At 35.5% G+C, this 27,172-nt stretch overlaps 9 protein-coding genes across 11 annotated transcripts; 4 read left to right on the top strand and 5 right to left on the bottom strand.

Moving 5' to 3' along the window:
• Positions 1-102: 102 nt before the first annotated feature.
• Positions 103-1,574, top strand: LOC123013460 (alpha-1,3/1,6-mannosyltransferase ALG2). The gene has a single exon (XM_044411978.1). It carries the CDS (start codon positions 292-294, stop codon positions 1,531-1,533), a length of 1,242 nt encoding a protein of 413 aa, XP_044267913.1. The 5' UTR covers positions 103-291; the 3' UTR covers positions 1,534-1,574.
• Positions 1,506-1,983, bottom strand: LOC123013462 (protein FAM32A). The gene is made up of 2 exons (XM_044411979.1): positions 1,732-1,983; positions 1,506-1,680 (listed from the first exon to the last, which is right to left on the bottom strand). The coding sequence occupies exons 1-2, from the start codon at positions 1,963-1,965 to the stop codon at positions 1,558-1,560; spliced, it is 357 nt and encodes a 118-aa protein (XP_044267914.1). The 5' UTR covers positions 1,966-1,983; the 3' UTR covers positions 1,506-1,557.
• Positions 1,984-2,048: 65 nt separating this feature from the next.
• On the top strand, positions 2,049-5,943 carry LOC123013458. Of its 3 annotated transcripts, XM_044411975.1 has the most exons (9): positions 2,049-2,246; positions 2,309-2,495; positions 2,539-2,998; positions 3,044-3,180; positions 3,225-3,540; positions 4,057-4,873; positions 5,209-5,412; positions 5,458-5,667; positions 5,718-5,943. In XM_044411975.1, the coding sequence occupies exons 1-9, from the start codon at positions 2,079-2,081 to the stop codon at positions 5,871-5,873; spliced, it is 2,655 nt and encodes an 884-aa protein (XP_044267910.1). In that variant the 5' UTR covers positions 2,049-2,078; the 3' UTR covers positions 5,874-5,943. The 3 variants fall into 3 exon arrangements, with proteins under 3 accessions (XP_044267910.1, XP_044267909.1, XP_044267908.1); XM_044411974.1 differs by having other exon boundaries at positions 3,234-3,540; positions 5,209-5,667; XM_044411973.1 differs by having other exon boundaries at positions 5,209-5,667.
• Positions 5,944-6,796: 853 nt separating this feature from the next.
• On the bottom strand, positions 6,797-7,835 carry LOC123013456. Its single transcript, XM_044411971.1, has 2 exons — positions 7,655-7,835; positions 6,797-7,609 (listed from the first exon to the last, which is right to left on the bottom strand). The coding sequence occupies exons 1-2, from the start codon at positions 7,715-7,717 to the stop codon at positions 7,439-7,441; spliced, it is 234 nt and encodes a 77-aa protein (XP_044267906.1). The 5' UTR covers positions 7,718-7,835; the 3' UTR covers positions 6,797-7,438.
• Positions 7,836-8,089: 254 nt separating this feature from the next.
• LOC123013455 (plexin domain-containing protein 1) lies at positions 8,090-15,664 on the top strand. The gene is made up of 9 exons (XM_044411969.1): positions 8,090-8,242; positions 11,122-11,273; positions 11,325-11,390; positions 12,501-12,788; positions 12,837-12,968; positions 14,044-14,446; positions 14,494-14,648; positions 14,692-15,048; positions 15,096-15,664. Exons 1-9 carry the CDS (start codon positions 8,158-8,160, stop codon positions 15,162-15,164), a joined length of 1,707 nt encoding a protein of 568 aa, XP_044267904.1. The 5' UTR covers positions 8,090-8,157; the 3' UTR covers positions 15,165-15,664.
• LOC123013454 (transient receptor potential cation channel subfamily V member 5) lies at positions 15,549-18,697 on the bottom strand. Its single transcript, XM_044411968.1, has 14 exons — positions 18,586-18,697; positions 18,448-18,530; positions 18,305-18,400; positions 18,170-18,257; positions 17,757-18,123; positions 17,552-17,705; positions 17,338-17,488; positions 17,190-17,293; positions 16,682-17,140; positions 16,373-16,634; positions 16,136-16,317; positions 15,976-16,092; positions 15,802-15,927; positions 15,549-15,757 (listed from the first exon to the last, which is right to left on the bottom strand). The coding sequence occupies exons 1-14, from the start codon at positions 18,674-18,676 to the stop codon at positions 15,665-15,667; spliced, it is 2,373 nt and encodes a 790-aa protein (XP_044267903.1). The 5' UTR covers positions 18,677-18,697; the 3' UTR covers positions 15,549-15,664.
• A 361-nt stretch (positions 18,698-19,058) lies between these two features.
• LOC123013354 (chymotrypsin-elastase inhibitor ixodidin-like) lies at positions 19,059-19,477 on the bottom strand. Its single transcript, XM_044411821.1, has 2 exons — positions 19,366-19,477; positions 19,059-19,318 (listed from the first exon to the last, which is right to left on the bottom strand). The coding sequence occupies exons 1-2, from the start codon at positions 19,415-19,417 to the stop codon at positions 19,080-19,082; spliced, it is 291 nt and encodes a 96-aa protein (XP_044267756.1). The 5' UTR covers positions 19,418-19,477; the 3' UTR covers positions 19,059-19,079.
• Positions 19,478-21,257: 1,780 nt separating this feature from the next.
• On the bottom strand, positions 21,258-25,801 carry LOC123014004 (replication factor C subunit 1). Its single transcript, XM_044412887.1, has 11 exons — positions 25,517-25,801; positions 24,942-25,458; positions 24,737-24,891; positions 24,563-24,686; positions 23,229-24,011; positions 22,928-23,151; positions 22,535-22,881; positions 22,231-22,485; positions 21,825-22,038; positions 21,596-21,772; positions 21,258-21,545 (listed from the first exon to the last, which is right to left on the bottom strand). The coding sequence occupies exons 1-11, from the start codon at positions 25,523-25,525 to the stop codon at positions 21,444-21,446; spliced, it is 2,907 nt and encodes a 968-aa protein (XP_044268822.1). The 5' UTR covers positions 25,526-25,801; the 3' UTR covers positions 21,258-21,443.
• On the top strand, positions 25,605-27,084 carry LOC123014005 (peptide chain release factor 1-like, mitochondrial). Its single transcript, XM_044412888.1, has 2 exons — positions 25,605-26,355; positions 26,406-27,084. The coding sequence occupies exons 1-2, from the start codon at positions 25,848-25,850 to the stop codon at positions 27,065-27,067; spliced, it is 1,170 nt and encodes a 389-aa protein (XP_044268823.1). The 5' UTR covers positions 25,605-25,847; the 3' UTR covers positions 27,068-27,084.
• The last annotated feature ends 88 nt before the right edge of the window (positions 27,085-27,172 follow it).

Raw genomic sequence — 27,172 nt, 5'->3', positions numbered from 1 at the left:
GAAGTGGAAAAAATTAAAATTTCAAAAATGGTCGTCTGTCAAAAAACAGTTATAGCACCGAAAAAGCATTAGTCTGAAAAGTATAAAAACAAATAAATTCTTAATTAAGTATTGAGTAACAAGTCACTAAATAGACTACATGACAAGACAGCTATTCTAGAAATCTTTTATACAATACCATTTGAAGGGGCAAGTGGAAGAATGTCAGTCAATCTCGACGAATAAAACCTTTGGTGCGGTTGGCATCACTGGTCACACGTTTATAAAAAATGACATAACCTCACTTTAGCAATGTCGAGACGAAAAGTGGTTTTTATCCACCCCGATTTAGGTATTGGGGGCGCTGAACGGCTGGTTTTGGACGTCGCAAGTGCCTTATCAAAACAAGGAAACGAAATTATTTTTCTAACAAATCATTTCGACAAAAACCACGCATTTGAAGAGCTCAAGAATGGGGAGTTCCCCATTGAAGTGTATGGCGATTGGCTACCGAGACACCTTTTCGGAAGGTTTCAAGCTCTCTGTGCTTACATAAGGATGATTTATTTAACATTTATCTACTCGATTTTTCATCGTAAGGAGCCAAAACCCGACGTTTATTTTGTAGATTTAATTCCTGTGGCTGTTCCAATTCTGAAATTATTTGGCAAGAAAGTGATTTATTACTGCCACCACCCGGACTTGCTCGCGAGTACTCCCGGAGGGGCTTTGAAAAAATTCTACAGAAAACCGATAAATTGGCTTGAGTTGAAGTCAACATCTCGGGCTGACATTATTCTAGTGAATAGCGAGTACACCGCGTCGGTTTTCCGCGAGACATTCCCCGAGATCAGGAAGACAGTCCAAGTGGTGTACCCCACAGTGGCCTCCTCGTACTTAAAAGCCGTCAAAAGCATCCAAAACCCAAGACTGATTCATGAAATCATTCCGGAAATACCCCAAAACGCCACCTGCGTCTTTCTCTCAATCAACCGCTTCCACCCCGCCAAAAAGCTCGACTTGGCCATAAACGCGATGGAAATTCTGCAAAGAATCACATCGGAAAATGAACGTAAAGGGATTTTCCTCGTCGTGGCCGGGGGCTACGACCCCCAATCGACCATAAATGCGACGTATTTCAGCGAGTTGCAGAAACTAGTCACCGAGAAGGGGCTGCAAGACAAGATTGTGTTCCTCAAATCACCCACAGATGACGTCAAAACCGAGCTTTTGATGGCTTGCGATTGTCTGGTTTATACACCAGTGAAGGAGCATTTTGGGATTGTCCCTCTTGAGGCCATGACAGTGGCTAAGCCGGTTATTGCGTGTAACAGTGGGGGCCCCAGGGAGACTGTCGACCACGGAAACACGGGGTATTTGTGTGAACCAACCCCCGATAGTCTAGCGCAATTCATGTACAGGATATTCAAGTCTGATAACAAGGAAATAGGGATTAAGGGGCGGAAAGTGTTGCAGGAGAAATTCTCAAATGAGAGTTTTGCAAAGACTTTGAAGAAAATCCTTGATAATAGTGTAAATAAGAAGTTTAATTAATTAACAAACTAAAAATAAATAAATTTACTTAGTCCATGAGACTTTGGGTATGTCAAAGTGTTCAGTAAGCCCGTCCAAATGTTGGTTGAATTTTTCCACTCTCTCCTTGTGTGTCATTGACGCTTTTTCCAATATTCTTTGAGTTTGCTACAAAACAACGATTAAACCACAACTGGGGGCAAAAATTCGGTTTCTTACCATTTTTTCTTGCATTTGTAGGAATGCAAGTTCTGCTTTTGTTTTTTGTCTCGCAGGCTTTGATTCCGGTGTCTCACTTTCAACAGTTTTGCTCACTTGATCCAACAACTTCTTACTTTTCTTCTTTTTTTTCTTTTTAATGCCGTTATCACCTTTTAACTGCAATTTTCCCTTGCAAACCTGTACATAAGGATCGTCACCTTGCGCCATTTTGTTTGTTTTGAGTTTTGACATTTCTAGAATTTTTTAATTGACGTGCACACAGTGTTGCCACTCGTATAAAACTTAAGTTATAAAAGGATGCGCCATATATGACAGATTGTGCGCGCGTCATTCAAAAACTCAAAATGGCAAGTGGTGATTACGAAAAAAAGGAATTAAAATGCCCTCCGAAAAATCCATGCGTGGTTATAAGACACCTCGTGGACTTAATAGAGCATCCAATTTCGCAAAATGCGACTGAACGACATTTGCAACTCCTGAATGAATTTTTAAATGCCTCGCATTACGCTTTTGTATCCTTTTCCCAGCCCCTTTTTAATGCCATTTCAATATTTTTCATTAATTAGTAAAACAGTGGCTTCAAGACATCCCGTTTATCATCCGCTTGTACGAAAGCATTGTCAGAAAAATTGAGAAAATCCCCCAGTACAAGCAACCTCTCGAATGCTTGTTATATTTCAGCGCAATTCCGCCCATGCTGACACGAAATTCAGACAAACTGGAGTTTGCAAGAGACTTTCAGGAATATTTTTCAGTCTTGGGTACAAAACGTAGACTAGTTTCTCATTAATAAAACCTCAACAGGTTATTTAATTTTATGCTTACATGACGACAACTTGAAAAAACTGGTCTTAAACGCAATCAGGAATTTATTACAACCGAAACTACCGATCGGTTATTGTTGCGCTCCGGTTGATTACTGTAAAGACGCGGCGGAAAAGAGCCGCCTCCCGGAAGTCCTATCCCAACTCCTGCAAGTCCTATCAAATAAATTATACCCCTGGCTACTAGACCTAATGTTTCTCCTTTGTGAAATTTCCCCAGGAGTTTGTGAAAAAATGGTAGCTGAAAACGCCATTGAATACCTCCTGCAACGACTGGAACCGACTTGGCACGAACGAGAGCCCCAAATTAAACCGAAAAACCCATCCTCGAAAGACAATATCCCGATCATGGACGACACTTGTTGCATTTTATGGAAATTGTTAAGTGTTGTCGATGGTGAAAAAAACAATGTTCAAAACCCGTCACTTTTCGCGTTATGGTCAGAAATAATTTTTCTAAAACTTGAAATAAATCCCCATTTCAGGAGTCTGCAATATGCCTTCCGGTGGTCAAATGTGTGTCCCGGACACCGCGTCAATCGAAACAACTTAACAGCACTTATTTTAAAAATCATGGTCACTTTTCCCACCATGGAGTTCATTGAAAGTGGTCTGGGTGAAGGTCAATCAAGCAATAAATTATTGTTATCGATAAATATCAAGTAGATATTGCAGTTTTGGCTCTGTCGACGGCCGGATTTGGATACCAGTCCAATTTGCAATTCACAGAGGATGAGCTCGACTTTCAATTCAAGAAAATTATCTGGGCTTGTTTACACTTTTTTCAACAATATGAGAGTACAGAGGTGTTGAAACAAAGTGATTTAGTTAAAGCATTCACAAAGTGTCTTTTTCACGAACACACAACGGCCAAGGACCACACTGAAGAGTTTTGCGAATTGACCAAAATTATACTCAGAGTCATACCCAAATATTTGCCATGTTCGATTGAGAAATTCATTGAAGTCAACGGGCCACTCAAGTATACTATCTATATACAGGTGTTCCGGCTAAACTCTGGAGTTGTGACAATGATATTAACTTCAATTATGGAGTTTTGTTAATTAATTTTTCCAACTGCACACACCAAAGAAAAGATCTAGCCTTTCTTTTACAAATGCCCAAATACGATTTCAAAATAATTAAAAATGGTAGAGTTAACAATTTTTGAAAAGGAAGGTGCAAATCCAAAAACTTTCAAAAAAGTCGAAATATTCGGAAAACGGTTAAACTTAGATATAGAGAAGGCTGATGAAAACGCTTTCAAAATCACTCGAGTGATCCAAAAACGCAATAAAAAATATAGCTTTCTATTTAAAATAACAGAGTTGACACTTCCGGTATAACCGAAAGTACTGCCATCTTGAAAATATTTCCATTAAGCAGGACCTAACCAGTTATAAATTTTCAGATAAATATCAATGTCACAACTCCCATATTACTTCTGTTTAACCGGAACAGCCTGTATCAGAGCCTTAAATTGTTAAAAAAATTACAGAATTGTCAAAGTAATCGAAGGATATTTGCTCAAAACATACGAAACGGAAGTTCTAGATTGTTACATATTTTGTTTGTGTGAAATGTTGTTGCAAAAAAACGCCAATGTTGTCAAAATTCTTGGCGAAAATAACACCAGCGACGTTATTCTAGCTGTTTGTGGCAAAATTTTAGCAGTCGGTAAATCCCTCACGAAATTCTACCAAAAAATCCTATCTCGAGGATTCACCATTTTGCAATTACTTTCGCCCACAAACGAGTCAATCACTTTATGTATGGATTTCCTGAATCGGGTGATTCACCCGAATGAGAATGACCCCCTCATTGACGTCAGAGTGACAGTTTGCGCCCTCCATCTCCTGTGGTGTGTCCTCGCCTCAAACTCCTCCTACTTCGATTTTGTGAAAAAGGGGGGTATTTACCTCCTACTTGACATCACCGCATTGTGTGCTTCCCCCGCGAAGGTTCTTTCGCTCGGTGTTTTGGCCGACACCGCACAGAGGGCCTTCGCCATCCCGTATTTCATCACTTGGCGCAAAAACGGGCAAAGATTGCTTCCGATGTTGATGGAGACCTTCCGAAATGAGCAAATGACTTGTCAAAGCATTGAAAATGGAAAAAATGTGTGGTTGGTGTTGTGCGCCGGTCAAAAAATTGCATTCCGGCCTGAATGTTTATCCAAAGAGCAGCTTTTGGAAAGCTGCAGGTGCAAAATTCACGCCATTTTGTACGCCTTAAAAGTGAAATTCAAAGAGAGTGTTGAAGTGGCCGATGAATACTACAAACTCTTCAGCGAAAAATTAAAACCAGACGATGAGGCAAGTATTATTATGGGGTAAAAGCTAGAAGTACACACCTGAGCGGAGACACAAATCAGTGGCGTCCTTTCTTAAATATTGCGTATCAACACACCAGCATTGCCAAATGAAATTTATATAGACAATATTGACATTTAAAAGATCTGCACAGAATTGAAAAAAATGGCTTCGTTTTGGAACAGTCAAAGATCCCTAGACATGGCAAATCCACTTCCAAAAACACCCCTCTTTTTTAAAGTGTACTCGTCTGAGACGCGTTTTGGTCACGCCCAGATGTGTACTTCTAGCTTTTACTCCACTCTACCACCTTGCAATTTCATTCTTGTTTTTTCAAGCTGACGATGTTATTCGCCGAAAACTACTCCTCGCTGAAGATGTGCCAGACTTGGATTCGGGTGTTTAAACAGCTACAAAGTGAGGGAATCACCCCTGTGGAGGACGACAACGAACATTTGAACGAAAAAATCGAACGGATTCGGCAATGGAAACACTACCTCCAATACAAAATCGGACAAATTGTCCAAAAAGAAAGCCAACAAGTATTTTATTCCTTTTTGGTAACAAAAATTCAACGATTTTTTGAGGACCACTTCAACGAGTTGCAAACTTACACAACTTTGAAAGAGGCAAGACTGTCGGACGCTTTAGACGGGTTGAAAGAATTGAGTTACATTTCAAACTGCACTGAAACGATGTTCCAAATTCGGAAAAAATTGAGACTGCAGAAAGAAGTTGAGGTCGTGCGCTCGAAAAACACCAATTTTCATCGCACTATTTGTGAGGGACTATTTACGGTATTATTTTTGTACTCAAATTGTTGCTTTTTTTTACAAATCTCTTGCAGAATGTTTACAATCAGAGTATCAGTATTCAGAGCAATGTTGTTTTTGATAAGAAAGACGATCAAAGTCCCCCCAGTCCCGTTTCATTGGAAGACAATCAACGATTGAGTGACTCAGTGTCTGAACATGATCTGAGTGAATATGAGTTGCAATGCTAATTTTATTTTATTAAAGATATACAAAAAATATTACGTTGAATTGTTTATAATGAAATAATTGACTTTTAAATTGGAGTTTTATTGCTAGAGAAAAATACACCGAGATCCACGTAAACAATTTTAATTGACAAAATATATCCACACCATATTATGTACAATAAATACACTGTGATACATTTAGAATAAGTGAAGGGTTAACAATGTGTAATGACTAGAAAAACACAGTCTGACAGTAAATATCACTAGAGAAAAACAATAACAAATAAATTATTAAAACTTTTTAATACTTGTGGTCAGTCCAAAGAAAGTGTAATAATAATAACCAGGCTTTCAAATAAATTCCGATCAAAGTAACCTGTGGCTGAAATTAAGTTGGCACCACCTAACTAGCGGACGCCCCTAGAGAATGAATGACAATCAGCGTTGCCAGCCAAAAAAAAAAAATCACCTTGTGAAAATTACCAAATTTACACTTATTTTCACCAGATTAAAGCCAAAGATTACGTAAAAATATAGTAGGATCTTTTTTATACCAATTTAGTGATCATTTTCGGTCGAATTCCGTTATTATTTTGTTTCGTTTTTGACAAAATTTTACAAAATAATTGCGTGTCTAGTTGAAAATGCAAAAATAATAAAAATTTCAACTTAATTTGTTGATGTTTAAGTTTGTTTTAGCAAAATCCTGTAAAATAAATAAACCTTTGGTTCAAAAACAAAGTAAGTTAAGTGAAACCGACCAAATTTAGTGGTTTCTCTATTTTCTTGGCTTATTTTTGTTTTAATTTTACTCAAAAACCAGATAAATAGAGTGAAACAAACAAAATAAGTAATATCAATTTCAATAATTTTTGTGATTTTTATTAGGCGTGTTTGGACAAGAGTGTGCAAAATAAATGAACCTTTGGTTCAAAAACAAAGTAAATGGAGTGAAACGAGCTAAAAATAATAGCAATTTCGATTTAATATTGTAATTTTTTAACTTGTTTTAACAAAATTGTTCACACATTTTTGTTTTTATCTCAAAAACGTGCTTTAAAAATTGGAAAACCGCGAAAATAATACCCCTTTTGGCTTATTTTGTTGAATTTTTAACTTGTTTTTAACGAAATTGACCTGACTTAACGAATGTAGTGGATTTTCGAAATTTTTTGGGGGGAAAATTTGGGGAAAGTTTCTGGTTTAAAAACGCTTGATAAAGATGCAAAAATAGTATCATTGTTTGGATCTGATTTACTATAATGAATAATAATAATTGAAAAATTAGTGTAGTGTAGTGTTTTAACATTTTTTTTTTCATTTCCAAAAAAATCACTTGAATTTTTCAAGCCATGATCAAATTATCAGGCTAGCATGTAAATTACCATCTGACAACACTGATGACAATTGACAAGTGTGAATTTGATAGTCAATGTTACCAACCTAATTTTAAAGTCATAGGACACTTCGATTAGAAATTAATTTGAAAGCTCGGTATTATCATTACCAGTCATAATTGGAAAAAATAACCGAGTTATTAAAGTAATTTGTTGCAAAATAAGTCATGATATGAAATTGGTTAAGATTTATGTGGAACAGTACTCAACTTTCCTTTGGTTATACTTGAGCTGATAATCTTTACCTTCATAGTGAAGCGGCGTTTGTGAGTCTTTCGGAACGACTGGAAAACAGCACCAGAGCACAAAAGCAACAAAAGCCACGATTGTACCAACTAATAGAATAAAATCCTCGATCGTCTGCAAAACAAACCGTAAATTTAGCCCCAAATGTGGCGCACTTACCGGCTCTTCACCCAAAAGAACATTGTTGATGAGATAGACGAAATCGTCAAACGGAGTAATCATGATCAAGAAGATAACCTGGTGCTACATGTTCCCGCAGCTTGCACAACCCCCTTCAATGCATTATTTATAAAAAAATAGATTGAAAAGAAAATTGACAACTGTAAACTTTTCTGACAGCTGTCAGTTGACAAAATTATTTGTGAACGCACCACAATGCGCAATCCTTGCAGCATTGCCAAATCTTCTACTTTTTATCCCTACAAGTGAATATTTTCAACTGAGGGGGATGTTGACCCACATTAAACCAATCTGCGACTCTTGTAATCGTAAATCATTACATTTTACGCTCAAATTTCGCCACGGAACGTCAAAATTGCGCAAAATTGTCGACGCGGCAACCTTGCACCAGGTAAGCCCCGTTCACGTTGCGTTAAGTAGGAAAGCCGTGAGTGGTGATTTATGACGTCAGTCATACTTAAGTTTTTAGTAGCAAAACAAAAATGGCGAAGTTATGTGTGGTGTGTGGTAGTTTGTGCGCGTATTTTCTCTTATTTCTAACAACTGGGGCGTTTTGTTCGGAATATGGTACGTTTTTGGGGGTCCTTTTGCCTCACAGAATGCTATTTTTCCACTTTTGACCACACTTTTGCGACAAGTTTCACGTTAAACCACATTTGGGTCTGAATTTGTGCAATTCTTTTTGCTCATTTTGTTTAAATAGCCGACGTTCACTTTCTTGTAATTAAAACCGAAAACTTGGTGACTTTGTGTCACAGTTTTCACCCCTGTTTTTGCGGCGCCTACTAAATCCAGTTTTCGTTGAGTTAAATTTACTTTGATTTTTTCCATGGTGCAAGCTTAATTTTCCACTAAAACAACGAAAAAGTCACTAAATTTTAATTGTTTTTTTTGCACTAAAAATATTTGCAATAAAACCTTGTAAATTATTGTTTTAATATCGCTGGCAAAAAACTGGTTTATACAACTTTACATATTACTTTAAGTACGATTTGTGAGAAAATAAATATATTGAGCAACACGTTGTGTATACAAAATATTTCGTTTTGTTATTTAAATTATTTATAACGTTGTCTTCCTGTTGATATAAAAATAAGACAATAAAAACAATAAAATTGAATATTTGTCAATTTTTATCGTGAATTCTTATCTATTTTTGTGTACGGTTTAATCTTTATTTACTGTAGATAATGCAAAATTATCAGGTTGCAGAAAAAATGTATGCAATTCAGGGGTAAATAGTGACTTTAAACCTTGTTATCTCTCCGCTGAGGGGTTCTATTTTTATAAACTACTTACCGCAATGATTCACTAGTTCCTTTATAAGTGAATTAAACTTATTTATATTTATTACTGAAAGGAAGTTATGATTGATCTGAAAGCCCTTTAATTACTCATCAGGTGTTAATTACATGTGACATGGTTTTGCAGAAGCTGAAACTTGCTTTTTTTCAGTTTTTGCAGGATGTATCTAATGCCAAGAGTAATAATGATAATGACGGTTTATTGCGATGTTTGTGCGCTGCCGTTTAGTAAAATGCCAGAGTAACAATAAAAATAAATAGCTCCATTATTTAATTATTGCGCCTTTACGTGGCGAAAATTTTGTTATTGACAGTTTCATTGAAGACACAAACTTCTAAAAAGGAAAATTAAATTTCAATTATTGCTGACGTGAATGAAGCAGAATTAGCGAGTGATTGTGAATGGATTCTAATCTCACCACAATGCAAGTTAAATTAATTACTTTGATAAATATATGCAAAACTATAATAAAATATATTCAAGTAAATTTTTCGTTCTTTTTCTACCAACAGGAAGGACAATTATTGCAAATGAATCAATTTTAAAAATTGACCTCTGATCGAAGTGTCAATCAGGGGCGTTCCTAAAAACACACTTTAAAGTCGTGTTCTAGTAATGCTAGACCAACTTAATTAATTCTAATTAATTTACGTGAGACGCAATTAACTAATTGGCAATTTCTTTGTGGCGAAAAACGTAAACAAAATGAAATGAAATGTGTATTGTAATCCTTAGGTCATGGCCTTTGTAAGAAAATTATAGTGGTTTGCCATTTAAAAGAAATAAAAATTTTGCAGAACCCAAAATCAAAATAAAAATTCGAAAAGTTTTATTTTTGATAAAACAACACATTTTTGTGGTGCTTTATCATTCATCAATTAGTTTTTTCAATAAATAAGTAGTTTAGGCAAAAAACGTTTGGTTCTATTTTTGTGTTCACCACTGGTATATGTATCAAGGAACAAAAGTGGAGATCATTGGGATATTGAAATTACTTACTTTGGATCGATAAATTAAGTAAAAAAAAACATTGACGCATGAAAAAATTTGACGCAAAGTAGGGGTCCAAAAGTTCATCCTTGCGGAACACCCTTTCCTATTTTGTAACTGATTTTCGGTTTACTTTCTTTTTCTGATTCGCAGTGATTGAAGAGAGGGAAATACGCCTTTTTTCTCCTTCATTGTTTTCCTAATGTGCAATAATTATTTTACCGTTAGCGTGAATCAGCGCAAAATGTGGATGTTATTCCTCCCTACGTGTCATCTCAATTATTGAAGACGGAAAGTAAATCAGGTCAATGCAAAACAGCGAATTGGATAAAAGCTGCTATTCAAATGACACGAAATTTGTATTCATCATGTATTCTCGAAGCTGCTTCCGGTTTTTCAGTTATTAATCGTCTCGTGCATGTACTTAATTAATCACCGACCTCACAAGAAACCGAAAATTTTTCGAAATTATGAATGAACCGCAACTATGATTTCCATCACAAACGAGGCTAACGACACATGAACCATGTCAGCATGAAATTTAGTCAAAATACGGTTACGCTGGTCGAATCTGACGATTATTTTATATTTATGTCGTAGCAACAGCACAACGACCTCTCCTCTCGCTCTAACGAGGTGTAAAAAGACCCAAATTGCAGTGTTACCAGATAAATTTTCAAATGTCCCTAGATCTTGACAAAAAAAATTCTAGATTTCCGTAGGCCCCTCTCATAATACATTACATGCATTAAAATAATATAATTATATTCCAGTGTTTGCATATACTAGGTGACTCGAATGATAAAACGAAACAACATTTGTCAATAGGCAACAGGCTTGAAGCACGAATTCAAATTTAAAAAACGAGTGGCGTATCCACGAGTTATAATCGCAGGCATGCAAAATGTTCGGGGGAAATACCAATTTTTATGTAGCTAGTTTAAGAAACAATGATTTTCATAAAAATATTTTTTTTTAATTCTAAACAATATTTTCAAAACTAGTTTTATTTTTTGTCAGTCATAAAAATTTTCCCTAGATTTAACAAATTCTCTTTTTTCCCTAGAACATAAAAAATTTCCTAAATGTAGGGAATATTCCCTAGGTCTGGCAACCCCAATTGCCCAATTGAATTTTTTTTTTTTTTTCAGCTTACTACTACGAAACGGATTTTCAAGATGACAAAGCTGAATATGTTTTATCAAAGCAATTGTTGGAGGAAGTATCACAACGGTTTAGGAGAGACGCCCAGATTGAAAACAACCAAAGCAATGCAAGGAGCCAAAACACGACACAACCTGTTGTAAGTTGTTTACTATCTAATTAAACCCAAAATCGGTTTATTTATTTTCAGAATGCCACTAATGTGGTCAATGGGAATAAAACGCAAAGTGACAACAAAATTTCAACAGCAAAAACGGTAGGTTGTTTTCGTCGATTATGCAAAATTCTGTTCTTGGCGCTATATTATTGCAAATAAATAAAATATATATGGAAATGAATTCCTGTGGAAAATAACAACTCTGATTGGCAGTCGTTAGATTTAATAAATGCACAATGGCGTCTTTGTGTTAATTTAATTTGTTGCTGTTGAATCGCCGATAATTGATTTCAGGTGAAAGTGATTTTTTGTGTTTAAAAATTTGCAACGTAATTGGATTATGGTGATTTTAATCGTATGATTTATGTCTCTTTTCCTCGTTTGAGTAATTACACCGTTGATATAACAATTATGATTATTAACTAATTGATTATGTTATTACTCTTTAAAAGTAGGTAGTAACGATTTTTACGATGCGGGATTTTTTCTAAATGTAGCAAGGTCGAATATTATGTCGCTGCGGAAAATTAACTGTTGTTTTCTTCTCTCATTTCTTAAAAATTTACACAGAAGTTTCTTTGTCTAGATTACAGACAAATGACCCTAATTAATACATTTCGTGTTCTATTTATTTACTTTATTTTTAGAAACTAGTTTTATTTGCTTTAGAATCTTTCAAAATACAAGAATGATAAAAATAACTTTACTTTTGACTGTGCATTTTTTATTTTTTCAAAATGAATACAACAATACAAACAAAAATGAAAACGAAGTTGCGGTCAATTCCTAGTGGCCACATTTAATTTATTGCAAAGTTGGCAGCTATCTATAGTGCGTTGGTTGTGTCTATGTTGGCAGCAGAAGTAACTAAATTGAATCAAAAGTTGTAATTTCTATAATCCTACCTTTTCACCATTGTCATGTTTGATATGTTTTTATAAAAAATGAATGTTTAATGTCGGATTTACACACTTTGAAATTAAGTTGGTGACATAAATTGTTTAATTCTAATGTCAAACTTATATAGTCATTCATTTTCGATGGGTGGCCGCTGACTTAGTCCCTTAAATAAATAAATTAATATTTCTAGAAAGAGCATTTTTTTAAGTCAGTGATGTAACACATTTGAAAAATACACATTTCTTATGAGGAGAAATTTGGGCAATTCATAGCTCTATCTCTAAAAAATATTTTCAATAATAATTTTAGAAATTGGGAAAGACGACTAAAACGGCAACGAATGCAACCGCACCGAAAGTCCAATTGGAAAGTCTGCAGAAGAATTTGGGCGAAAATGGCACCGGAATCCGGAAAAACATCACAATCGACAAACCCAAAACCCTCCCCAATCAAACCCTTGATAAATCGGTTTTACAAAATATAACACTTCCGAAAAACGAAACGGACGATGGAGAGCTATCAATTGATAGTTTCCCTCCTGACGCCAACGAACTGAACAAGACTTTGGAAGAACACCACATCACTAATTCAACCGAAGTGAGTAGTGAAACTTGTACAAAAAAAACCTAATATTGTTTTCAATAGGACACTCACTTGTATTACAACAGTTCACTCGTGACTGATCCCGAATTGAGCCGTTACTATTGGGTCGACTTGGAGAATTCGACGGATACAAAAGTGAACGAATTGTTATCAAGATCGCACCGGCGAGCCGCTGTAAGATCAAAAATAACCACAATGAAGCCAAACAATAACTTTTTTCTACTTTGTCTAAGAACAACTTTATCATTTCACTTGGTTTTTGATAAAGGCTCTTATATACGCAACTTTTTACTACCAAAGTTTTGTAACTTGACCAGTACCACAATGAAGTGACAAACTAATATTAAAAAAAAAACATAGTTTGTATTGGTGTTCTCGCCCACTTTCTAGCTCCAGTGGCGTGCACTTCCATCGTCTTGCATTATTTAAAACTCCAACAAACCATAATTTGTATCGGTGTTCTCGCCCACTTTCTAGCTCCAGTGGTGTGCCCTTCCATCGTCTTGCATTATTTAAAACTCCAACAATTTATCAGTTCTATTAAACTTAAAGTAGTTCGGTTGGTGTTTGTCAATAAGCTAGCAAGTACAGTGCGATTAAAAAAAATGAGTAGGCGGTGATTAAAGTCCTTCAGATGGCAATCCTGATATCAAATGTCAGTGGAAACTTTGACAAGTTTGCCTTTCATTCATTTTGAGTGAAATAATGTTCACTTTAGAGCAGAATTTTTTTATTTTTGCAAGTTATTACAAAAATGCTGTATAAGACGAAAACGCTGAATGGTCTTTTTCACTTTCAGTTTGTGTGGAAAATTTCCAGCCTAGATTCCCAGCCAATGTGTTGCCAACTGTTGAATTTAATCGACGCCTCTAGTTTATGTATTTATTTTTTATCGCACGGTAGTTTTTGATTTAAAAAATAAACGACATAATCTCACAGTGGACTTAGCTCCGGTGGGATGCATCTACCCTCGTTTCGTATTTCAACAGCAACAATTCAATACTTTATAATGAATTAATTGACTTCTTGCGTGCAATTCTAAATTTTTTGACATCTGAATTTAAATTGTCAGTGCTAGGTGGGTACCAATCGAAAATACAAAATACAAATAAATGCAAAAATCCCTAAATAGTAAGATTTTTCAGTTTTATATTTTTTTATTGAAAAAATGAAGGCAAAATAGAAAAAAAATCGTATATTACTCTTATTTTATAAGAAACTTGTATAATAATATACTATTATGTTGCAGACGGTGCAATTATCTTTCGACTTTCCATTTTACGGTCACTTAATTAAAAATGTGACAATTGCAACGGGCGGATTTTTATATACCGGTGATTATGTCCACTCATGGCTCGCAGCCACCCAATACATAGCCCCTTTAATGGCAAATTTCGACACAAGCATTTCCAATGATAGTTACATCAAATATATCGATAACGGTACTGCTTTCACAGTAGAATGGGAAAAAGTCGTCTTGCAAGATAGAGCAAACCAAGGAGAGTTCACTTTCCAAACCACGTTGTACAAAAACGGCGACATTGTTTTTGTTTACAAGAATGTGCCGTTATTTATCAAAAATATCACCGATGATCATCATCCTGTTAAAGTGGGACTTTCAGATGCCTACATTATCGACCGGACGATATTTTGTAAGTCACTTGAAACACTACTAACAAGCAGTAAATGGTGTTTTTAGTGGTCCGCCGGAAGACAATTTATGAGTATCACAGGATTAATTTCGTTAAAGGAGATATCAGGAACGGGACTGTTATCTATCTGACAGCGTTACCAACTTGTTTGCAGAATGAGGATTGTCTCTCGTGTGTCACCAGGAAAGTTTCTACATTTCAGGTGACTAGAATCGAATTTTAGCACAAAATTAACAAATTTTTAGTGTTTTTGGTGTCCGATTATCAAGCGGTGCTCGAATGGAGTGGATCGTAAACGACAAGACTGGTTGGCGAATCATTGTCAGAGTAAGAAATACAATGAATCGATTTGTTCTCACATAAGTGGGGCCGATATTTTCGATGCTAGTAACATTACATATGTGCATGACGCCAATGAATTTCAAAGACAGTTAGAAGAGTACAACAATGCGAGTGTCTTGGCGGCCACACATCCCGTGAGGATGGGAGTCTCCAGTATTGTGGCGATTTTGTTTCTCATTGCAATGGTGGCAGGTCTGGCGGTTTGGATACTTTATGCCTACAGGAATCCTCACACGACTAGCGGACAAATCCTCATAAGAGTAAGTCATTGTTGGGGATTTTGCGTTTTTAAGGTTGTTTTCTGCAGTATCGGCCGAGTCAGTGGCGGTGGCGGAGGGGCGAAGCCAGATATACAGCGGCAACAATACACATGTGACGGGTTTTTGAAGATTTTTATCCTTCCATCTTAAATTTATGTAGGTTAACCACTTTGCATGAATTAAATGCAATTTAAAATAGGACTGAAGGAGTTTATATCGCTGTAATATCTCTATTTTACCATTAATGATGCTTTCTGTGATAAAATTGAGGAACGTCCAAAATTATGAATAATTAGAACTATGCCTTCTAAAGTGCCTAAGTATTAAGTAAGACGTTATAAAACTGATTTTCTTTACTTTTTACTCTGTTTTATTTGTATTATTTCTGTATATACGTACAATAAGATTAATAGAATCCTTTTCTCAGTATTGCTAGTAGGAATCTGTTCTAAAATTTTAAATTCGGACCAACTTTGGTGGCCTTTTCATGTTAACGGACGGACATACAAATTTGAAACATTTTTTTATTATAATGTAGCGTTGTAGTGACTGTTATTTTTCAAATTTGCTTGTTAAAGACGTAATTAAGTCCTTAATAAATTTTATACCTACTGTATCAATTTTTCAACTTTTCGCTTCTCTTCTTGATGTGTCTTTCATGTCTACGCCTCATTTCCAGTATTTCCTTCATTTCCTCCTTGTCCTCGTCCTGTAACACTTTATCAAAGTGGTGTTATCACTAGTCCAACTTACAGATTGGTTCAATCTTAACACCAAAGCCCGTCTTCCATCGGACATGGGTTGCGAGTAAACCATGAGTTGTTTTAAACGCTCAGAGGGGCTGACTCCTCTTTCAACAACCAAAACAATTCGGGCCCACTAGAATTTAAACTTGTACTAAATGTTACCCAAAATTTGATTTATCACTTGTCTTTGCCACTCATTTCTTGTCTCTGCAATTTTTTGATAAGTGTTGCCCATCATGGCTATCAGCATGTTGATTAGCAGAATAGACACGATCACCATAAACACCACAAACAGCATCTGGAAAAAGTACTTCAAACGTGGCAAAACCGTGGCAATATACCTTGGCTTCATATTCGTGGTCGGTTTTTTCGAAGGCTGTGTAATAATCACCGAAATTTGTCATTGACATTAGAAACATCGCCATGATCGACTCAATGGGGGTGGAGATGGGGTTAGTGGCAGAGTCGTCAACATCGTCAGGGGTTAGTGGGTTGTCAAACGACAAAAAAATGATGTAAAACGCTGAAAATTTGCGATACCGGTAATTCTTATGGAGAGGCAATGTCTCGGGTCATACCTTGCGAAAAACCCATGACAAACACGAGATAAATCGACGCAAATCGTATCAAATCGCCCATGACCATTCTGTAAATCATCACGACGAAGGGCCCCACGGTTTTGAAGCCCCGACAGAAGAAGAGGAAATACGGTGCTGTGGTCAACATAATCACCACTGCGACAATATCTTCAAACTCGTCGAGACAAGCTAGACGCAAACACGGTACTGTTAACATCAAAATGCACGAAAATAGAAACATGACTCTTGAAGGTGCAGTCATCTGGAAGGGAAAGGGTAAAACGTGAGGAGACAACATTTCAGAGTTACAAGATTTTCAAAAAACATTCGACCTCCCAGAAACCGGGCTTCGCGGACTGCAGCTGCCAAATAAGCGAAAGCTCCAACAACCATCAAAACCTCTGCTGTAAATCGGGTTTTAGCTTCGGGCGAATCAAGTTGCATCAAGCGACATTCCTCCTGTAAATTATCCCACCACTCTTCCATATCACTGTCGTCGTCATCCAGCTTTTTCCCGAAGGGAATCGACGTGATATTCTCCCATTTCAGGGAAGAATTTTCAGCGTTAGGCTGCGGAATAGTCACATTAGTGACGTTCACCTTTTGTGGAGGCCCTGGACGCAAAGTAAAAGCCACTAGCGAAATCAGGAAATAGAATGCAAAAGTGAAAAACTGTTTATAGAATTTGAATTTGACAAAAGTGTTCCATTTTGCGTTAAGCAAGTCGATTAAAACACCATCCATTAACTCCAAATGTTCATCTTTGTCCTGCAACCAAATCTAAGTCTTGAACACCAAAGTGGGAAATGTCACCTACACCAAACACCACAAGATTTAGAGCAGAAGTTTTACTTATGTTCCCGGTTTCAATGTCAATTGTATCAATTTGCGACAAAGGATACGCAGCACAAGTGATACTACCTGAAATTTTGGGTCAAACTTCGCAAAATTGGTTCAAAAGTCACCTATTTGCCAGTAAATTTCACGTTCAAGGTTCAAAATGTGGAAAAACATGTCGATTCTCGCAAGTCTTGCGGCTAATGTTAGTGGGGTGAGGTTCAACACGTTTCGAATGGATAATTTCGCCCCGACCTCGTAAGCCATATCGAAAGCCTCCTGGAATTACACAAAATAGTTTTTAAATTTGTTATTGTCATTATCTATGCTGTTAACGATTACCAATTTTTGCAAAATCACGAGCAAATGCAGGACCGTGTTCCCATTCGTGTCTTGGGCGTCCGGATCTGCCCCTCTGGCCAGCATCAACCGGAAACTCTCCTCCTGTCCCAAACACGCAGCAAACGTGAGTGGGTATTCCCCCCAATACACATACCTAAAAAACCCAAAAGATGAATACGTAATCGAACTTTGTGAAACCACAAACCCTTCATAATTCGTCTCTGGACAGACATTGACCCACTCGTGGTCCAAGGAGTCAAACCGGGAGGATTTTTGATCCTCTGGACACATAAAATTGCCACAGCAGCGTTCCTGGATGTTAACTCCCGAATCCAGAAGAAATTTTACCATCGAAGGATCCTCGTTTACGATAGCAATGTGCAAAACGTTCTCTCCGTAGTATTCATCGCACATGTAAATATCATTGATCAGTTTGGGGTAAAATCGCAAAAGTCTTTTTGCGATGTCGGCATGCAAAGAAGTGGCGTTTAGTAAACACAAGTGCATTATGCTCTCGCCCACAGCACCACGTTCTTTAATTTTCCAGCAGACGTGACGGTACAAATGCGGATCTGGAGATTTTACATTAAATTGAGTTTTTTTTGCAAATGGGTTTACTTTTTTGATATTCTTCTTCGGTGATTTCCGGGCCTTCGTCGTCGATTTCGAACTCCTCAGGGTTTTCCATTGCTTTCAATTGCGGCATCTAAAGAATTAAATTGCAAAGTTGAAAATTTCAAAAATTGTGCATACCCATTTGTGACGAGGGCGTTCTTTGTTCCGCAACAGGACCAAATCCGATATTGCGAAATATCTCCCTGCCCCCTTATTGTATAAAAAGTGCTCCACCTAAGAAACAATGCAGTTTTTCCCGACTTTTATGTCATTTTCTTTACCTTTGTTTTTATCGCGTGATCTAATTCTGCATATTGCTTGTTTTGTGTGGCTCGTTTCATTAATTCCACTAGGAGGCCTCCCCCTTGTCGAAAAATAATAATACTACCAATTTCTGTGCATAAATTTGGTGTTCTTACCTTTTAAATCGCATAATTTATAAATTGGTTGGACAGAAGCACCAGCTTGCTTCTTGACACCGCTAGTAACGTTGCTCTCAGTATTGCCCATGTTAGCGTTTTTTTGTGGGGCTTGTCAATTTAGAAACGGTCTTTTTTATCAATTTCTTCCAAACAAATACTACTTTTTGATAGAAAATCATCGTAAGTGCAATTTTATTGATCAAACATTTAGGTTTCTATGAACGCATTAAAGAAAAACTGCTCACAAATAAGTACAAGAAAAAATATTTCGTAATTAAATTTACCGATTGCGTGATTTGTGGATGGACTTGCCATTTTGGTTAATTAGGCAATTATGGATGTTTTCATTTGTCATTTAATAATTTCGATCTACACCTAAGGTACTTATTGGAAGGAAAGAATTTTTAGAAAAAACTAGAATCTCTAAACTAAATCAATAGTTTTTTTTAAATCAAAATATATCCAATTTTTATACGTTATTTATGATGTATTTATTTATAATAAAACATTTTGAGTTTTTCAAGCATAATTTCATTGCATTGCGATTTGGTCACGCATTCTCCACTTCTCTCATCTCTGAAGAGTCCTCTTTTGCAAAAGCATCCTGGAACGCATTGCAAAGTGCAAAGTCTTGGTTGCGGTTGAGTGCATGTGAAAGGACAAGCATAACCGCAATGCTTATACTCTTCACCTTCTCGTGAACAATCAAATTTAGTTTCACTCCCTAGAACTTAAAAAAACTTAATTTTTTCAAATATTGAAAATTTTTATAATTACCTGCAACAGTTGCAGCAAAAGCCAACAAAACAAAACTTGAACCAAACATCATTATGATTTAGGAGTTTTCTGTACAATTCAATATTAAACACTTTTATATGTTATAGAACTCATAAAAATGGGTGATATTACAAAACACTTTTATAGAGTAATTCCACGCCAAAACGATCACTTTTAAATCTCATTGTTTGTTTCCCATTTTAAAATAAATTTCAGATATGTTATAGAACGTATAAAAATAGGTGTAGTATTTTACAGTTTTTTATTTTTTCAATGTAGGTATATTGAAAACACAGGATTGTACAAATGTACTTCGAAGCAAAAAAAATTATCTTAAGAACAAATAAAGATTTTTTTTAACAATAGAAATAAATAGGTACTCTAGGGACGTGGTAATGTATGTATTCCAAAAGCTTTTTATTAACAAATAATTTAAAAATATATCGTTTAAACAAAACAAAATTACAATTAAAAATGGGTGATATTACAAAACACTTTTATAGAGTAATTCCACGCCAAAACGATCACTTTTAAATTTCATTGTTTCCGATTTTAAAATAAATTTGAGAAATGTTATAGAACGCATAAAAATAGGTGTAGTATTTTACAGTTTTTTATTTTTTCAATGTAGGTATATTGAAAACAGGATTGTACAAATGCACTTCGAAGCAAAAAAAATTATCTTAAGAACAAATAAAGATTTTTTTAAACAATAGAAATAAATAGGTACTTTAGGGACGTGGTAATGTATGTATTCCAAAAGCTTTTTATTAACAAATAATTTAAAAATATATCGTTTAAACAAAACAAAAATACAATTATGCAGGTTTTTACAATTCCCAAAAAGAAACGCTAAATTGGGGTAAAAAGTCAAATTCAACATTGTTTTTGATGTTTTGGTAGAAATACCGGTTTTTGTTGAAAAAAAATGCATAGAAAACAGGAAAATGACTAAAAAAACTAGGCATAATAATCTGAGTTAAAAAGTTAACATATCAGACTACTAAAATTAAAAAGAAAACCATCAATGCCAGAGAGGTCCCAAACGGAATAGCTGAAAATTTGTTCATTTTTGGTTGTTTATTTTTAATTGCTTTATGGATAGAAATTTTATTCTAAGAAAAAAAAAGAATTCAATAATAGATTGAATTTAATTAAGATGTATTGAAATTCGATACCTTATTAAAATGAAAATCTAAATAGAATGAAAACATTCTAATTGATTAAATAATTCAAAATGATACTATAATTTATTTTGATTCTTGTGGTCAAAAAAGTCTGGAAGTTAAAAAATATCAATTTATTTGGAAACAAGGTAATGAAAAAAAGAATACAGCCCAAATGATCAAACATGTGTGGTTATCTCTCTAATTTTTTGAAACTGACGTGTGATCAACCCACATCTTACTTTCAAACTGATATGTGTATTGATAAAATCAATGTTGTTTAAACAATTATCAGGAACATCTTGTTTGTGTGATATTATTTGTCCTGCACGAGATTATTTTTTTTAACAACTCAAATTCTTCTTTATCAGGAATAACTTAAAAAACTTGACTTTCTATTTTAAATTGAATTGTAGATAATATTCTCCTTTAAATTTATGGATATAAGATACCTGTCAGTTTGTATGGATAATTCAATTGATATAAGTTGAGAGCAATGCAAGTTGACAGAAAACATCAACCGTGGACAATAAGGGGTAACCAACCATAAGCATTCAAAATTACTTCTGAAAATTCTAGTTACAAATAACATAAAAAACGTAATTTTCCTAAAAGTTCAAATCCTAGGTGGTAATTTCTTCTTGATAAATCTGTAGAACACGACAAAGCTCATCGATCGTGACCCATTGGACCAATTCCACCTTTGTCGATTATATACACACAATATCGAACGAAAAAACGTAATTTGTATTCATAGTACATATAAATATAATAATATACTTATAAATAGAAAATATTTTTATTGATGTGACAATGTATAAAAGAAATCACTGCAAAAAATGAAACAATTTGTTCTAATTAAATAAAACACAAGTAAAGAAAAATTCATGAATAATAAAAAAAAAGACTAAGTTACTTTTTCTTTGCTTTTCCTTTCCCCTTTTTCTCATTTTTGCTTGTGGCTTTACCCCCCTCATCCGCTTTTTTACCTCTAGCAGCTGGTTTCTTTTTCACCTAAAGCAAGTTAATTAACAACCAAAAATACTCTCGCAAATTTGCTTTACCTTTATCATCGCATTATTACTGATATCGTCATCATCTTCATTATCAGAAATTTCATCATCTTCATCTATCAAATCACTTTCCAAAGCGGCTATTTTCTTCTTGGAAATTCCAGAAGCAGGAGCAAATGGTAATAAAGTGACTTGCTTGTTGTAAGCGCGAGTAAATGCGCTTTTTACCTGTAAATAACAACACATTAATGATGGTAGTAATTTTGATAAAAGTTACTACTTTTGAATCTATGCTATTCATTGGATTTTCTTTTGTTGACCACTGGCACAGCTCCAACAAACTATCAACATCTTCCCTCAGAAGATTATAATCCTTCATTACAGCAACCGCTTCATTGACTCCTTCCAATCCCTTCTCCTGCAAAGGTGACAAAATTGCATTCCGCAGCGGGACCAAGTAGTCCAACATAACAGCCAGTTTGGTCGCAGATGCGCTAAAAATATATATAGTCTATTAAAATATTCATGTAAGCAAGAATTTGAAAACAATCGAGGTTTTCTTTAATATTTGTATTTAAGAAAAAAAAAATGTGGGGAATTTTGTGTCAGTTAGTGCCAGTTACTACCAGTGGTAGTGTCACCAACATAAGAACATAAAATACCCTATGCTGTTAACGCACCCTTACCTTGTTCGTGTGTGTAATTGCAACTCACTTATCAACCTCTTAAACTTATTTTTCTTGGAATTCTTCCCCAACCACGAGGGGAAATTGATTTTAGACTGAAAATCACCAGACATGTAGTAGCCTGGAATAACGGACGAGAAGAAAGCCTGCGAATCAAGCAACGCCCAATTGTTACTCCTTCTGATTTTTGAGTCTATAATGTCCCCCATACTGATAGAATCAGCCGCTAAAGCCGCTTTTATTAATGCCTGTTTTCTGAAAATTTTAATCGTAAAAAAACACACAACAGGTGGAATAATAATACTCTGAGCCTTCGGGTTGAACCTTAAGATAATTTTCCTGAACAAAAAGCGGCCCCAAACTATAATCAAAGAAAAATAATCTCGCTCTGTCGACAACGCTCATATTCTTGTGTTCGCTTTTGGTAAAAACAGTTCGACAAACCTCCCACGGCCCCATAACACTGTCTTTCTTCGAAGCTTTTGCCTCCTTCTCAGCCACCGCAAACGTGATTTCGTTTTTAGTTGCCCCCAATAGAGCTAAATGGTTGAGTGTTTGTCGAACATCACAGCCTGTTCCCACAATAATTTCTGTCAATGCTTGTGAAGAAATATCAATGCCTTCTTTGCAACAAATCGACATCATTGACCCCTGAAACCAAATTTATTCCAACTTGTTTTACTCGATTTCGAATTACCTTGATTTGTTCAAGTTTTGGTTTTGTAAACTTCAAATCGTAGCAGTAGTTGACAAGTGATCGAATTTTTTGATGATTTCGGTCGTTGCACATGCAAATTATCGGAACATTAGAATTTTTTATAAGTTGAATGAGTTCTTGGATACCACCACGGTCTTCGTTCCCCGCCATTCCATCAACTTCGTCCATTAGCAAAACTCGGTTGCGGTGCACTGTCGCATTGCCTGAAAAAAACTAATTTTCAGACAGAATAAAACAATAATTTAATAATAAAGCGCTTTGTTAATATATTACAACAAACCTGTTGCAAATCCAGCGATTGTTTTAGTGCTCAACAACTGTGAAACTTCTTCATGTAACAATTTCTTGCTCCTCGTATCCGAGGCATTAAACTCGACGATATCCAAACCTAGATCCTTGGCGACAAGTGTTGCAGTTGTAGTTTTGCCAACACCGGGGGGACCACTCAACAACGCGCATTTGAAATAAGCGCCATTATCATTCGTAGTCCAGGGAGTCGGTCGTGGTAACTTTTTTCTGACTTTAGGATCTTGGTTTCTATGCCAATTTATAAGCCAGTTTTTCAATTTGAACAAATTGCTCGATTCGCCTTGTTGCCCTATGACACCCTTCAGGTTTTGTGGCTTGTATTTTTCAGGCAAGGACAACTGGAGTGCCTCCACTTCAGAAGGAGGAGAAACCGTTTTGACTTTTGAACTCTCTGAAATTTTACTGGTGCTAGGTTGACTGTAAAAGGTATCACTTTTAATTTTCTTTTCAGAGAGACCATTGGTTGAGACAGTGACACTCGTTTCAGTTTCTTCCTTTTTCTTGTTTTCGCTTTTGTCACTTTTAATTATTTCTTCATTGTGTGTGATAGGTTTTGGTTCATTATCTATATCAATGCCTAAATCTTCGCTGTTACACGACGTATTCTTCTTACAATATTTCGGTTCGATTCCCGATTTTGTTAGAATCATGTCTAGAAGCTCATCTTCGGAAATATTAGGTATGTTGTAACCATCAGCTTTTGCAAGTTTTGCTGGCCCTGGTTCTTCACCCACGACAACATAATTTACTTTTCCTAGAAAATAAATAAATTTGGAGACACTTTATATTAAAATTTACAATTATTATCTTTCATCAAAATTTTGCAAAAAAAATCAAAGCTGAGTTACGTTTTTACTCATAAAATAGAAAATAAGTTTTCCATATGTACATAAAAAGCTATAAACATTCAAATTCTAATTTGGTTTTTAAGATAAACGCAGTGAATGATATTTCCAATGTGATTTTTTTCTATGGCAAATTATCTGTCTAAAAATTGTGGTAATAAAATCAAGACTTTGTCTTCACAAAAGTTGTCATTTTCTTCCAAGCACTGTCAACATTCTTAGAATAAGAATATTTTGTTTAATAAAACATAATTTCTTCATCGTTTCCTTAAACATTTGTTAATTAATAAAACTATGGTACATTTGTGCACAAACATTTAAACCAATTTCAACTAAATAAATAATTATAACTCTTCTGAAACACTTCCGGTTGAAAAAACTACAATTTATTATTGGTAATTTTAAGATGATGGTGTTAATATATTACTTTTCTTTATTTAAATAAAGATAAAAATCTTACTTGACACAGCGTTTACAACCCGTCCCCCATGTTGTTTTACTAGATTTGCAAACCCTTCTGAATCAAGCGAATCTAAAACCCCTGTTTTCAGGAAACACAAGTTTTTCAGACAATCTGGCTTTCCCTGAAAGTAAAATAAGAACAATTAAGTTTTTTACACTTTGAAAAACGTACTTTTGGCAGTTCTTTAATTCCCCGATGTTTGGGTTCCCCTCTGTTCAGATACTTTTGATAGAGCATAGCTGAGTACCTCTTCTTCTCATAAGCTTCTTGTCCTGGATCAATACCAGAGTCTGAATGCTCAATTTTCTTTTTCTTAGGTGTTTGATCTGAAAATAAGACATTAGTTTTCGTGTGATGCAAACCCCTTGAGACTAACTATCACTTGAAGAATCATTTCTTGATCTTTTCTTTACACTTTGTTGAGGTTGCTCTGAATCTGATTTTTTTTCATTCCGGAGAGTACCCTCAATTGAGTCAATAAGATCAATGCTCTGTTCAAAAATATCATCATCTAAATCTTCCAATGTCTTGTTGAAAGCGCTATTTTTATGAATTTCTTTCTCATCTATCTTCACAGGGGTTTTTGGGACATCAACCTTACTCTGTTTTATAGGGACATTCTTAAACACCTCCGCCACATTCACCGGTTTTAACTTAGGTTCTTCAGTCTTCACTTTTTTAGGTGCTTTTTTCGCATCTTCGTCCGAGTCTGAATTTAAAACTTCACGTCTTTTCGGAAGTTTCTTCTGTTTGGTCTCTGGGGTAGCAGAGACCACATCTTCATCATCAGACTCTATTATGCGTTGTGGCTTCTTCTTAATTGCAGGAGAATCAACTTTTGGGGAATTTGCATCAGATTTCTTTCGAATTACGGTGAAAAATGAACGGATATCCTAAATTTTAGGTTATATGTGCATTTGGGCAGAAATACAAGTTTCATGATTTACTCACTTTCGACATGGCACTTTTACCACAAAACTTGAAATTATTTACGGTTCTTTCTACAAATTATATTGTTTATTTCTCCGAGTTCACACTCACACTCCGAAAAAACTCCCGCCACAACCCAAATTTCTTCATTTGACATAAGACAGATTAAGGTTAGAAAAATTTAATTTCAAAAAAATACAGTTATTACAAAAAAAATAGACGCTATATAATGGCGTTAGGTTTTTTATACAACGTCTTCAAAGTGTGATTTAGATTTGTCCATAAAACGGGCCACAGCGAATTTCATTGAACAGATTAATTTTTTGTGGTTAGGAAAAATTAACCTCAAAAAATGTTTTTAATACAAAGAGTGTTATTACGAAAAAAATATTTCACCTTACATAAATGGCATCAGGTGTTTTATACAACGTCAAAGTATGATTTAGATTTGTCCATAAGAGGAGTTTCTCTCCAAAATTACATTAAACGTTTAGAAGAAGAATATGAAACGCTTTTAAAACTGAACAATTATACCGCCAATAGTCGTTTTCATCAGTTGCAGCCGCTAATTAACACATTAAATGAACGAAAAGCGGCTGTGGATAATATTCAGAACTTATCCGAATTATTAAATGAAAAAGACGATGAAATTAGAAAGTTAGCAGAGGAAGAAAAATTATTTTTTGAAGGCAGGATCAAGTCAATTGATGACAAATTACTGGACGCAATTTTGCCCTCAGATAAGGAAGACCAATGCAGTTCAATAGTCTTGGAAGTCAACGCTGGAGTAGGTGGCCAAGAAGCCATGCTCTTCGCGAATGAATTATTCGAAATGTATTGTAATTTCGCCGAGTATCAAGGTAGGTGCAACCCCTCGACATTATTTTCCAATCTTTTTGGTGTATTTCAGGCTGGGAGACTCAAATCGCTGATTACTCAACAATCGACATGGGGGGAATCCGACATGCAAGTGCCATAATCACCGGTCCTCAAGCGTTTCAGTTCTACAAACACGAAGCTGGGGTTCACCGCGTCCAGAGAATCCCTACAACGGAAAAGGCGGGCCGTATTCACACCAGCACGGTCTCGGTGGTGGCCCTCCCCCAGCCCACAGACATTGAAGTCACCATCGACAACAAAGATTTGAAAATCGAAACGAAACGGGCGAGTGGGGCTGGAGGGCAACATGTTAACACGACGGAAAGCGCAGTCAGGGTAACACATTTGCCCACGGGGCTCAGTGTGGAGTGCCAAGTGGACAGGTCTCAAGTGAAAAATCGGCAAATTGCGTTAACCAAGCTACGGGCTTTGATTTATCAACGCGATCTTGAAGACCAAATTGCGAGAAATGAAAATATGAGGAAGAGTCAAGTTAGATCCAATTTTAGGAATGAAAAAATTAGGACTTATAATTTCCCACAAGATAGGATTACCGATCACAGACTACAGGGTTGTAACGTACATAACCTCAAAGGTTTTCTCCAAGGGAATGACGCTTTAGGGAATTTAATTAAGAAATTAGATCAACAATATAAAATTGAAACTTTGTTAAATCTTGTAAATAATGAATAAATAAAAGTTCAAATTGGCGCGTTTTTAATATGGTAGTAATTTTTGGTTTAACTATTGGTAGCATTGAAGTGTCACGGCAACAACCAATCATAACAAACCAAATTG

This window comes from Tribolium madens, unplaced genomic scaffold, assembly GCF_015345945.1.
Source record: "Tribolium madens isolate multiple individuals breed KSU strain unplaced genomic scaffold, Tmad_KSU_1.1 Scaffold_96;HRSCAF=242;Tcas5.2_LG5, whole genome shotgun sequence".
NCBI classification, from domain to species: Eukaryota; Metazoa; Arthropoda; class Insecta; order Coleoptera; family Tenebrionidae; genus Tribolium; species Tribolium madens.
The sequence above is the reverse complement of the archived record's forward strand: the minus strand, read 5'-3'. Positions and strand labels throughout refer to the sequence as shown.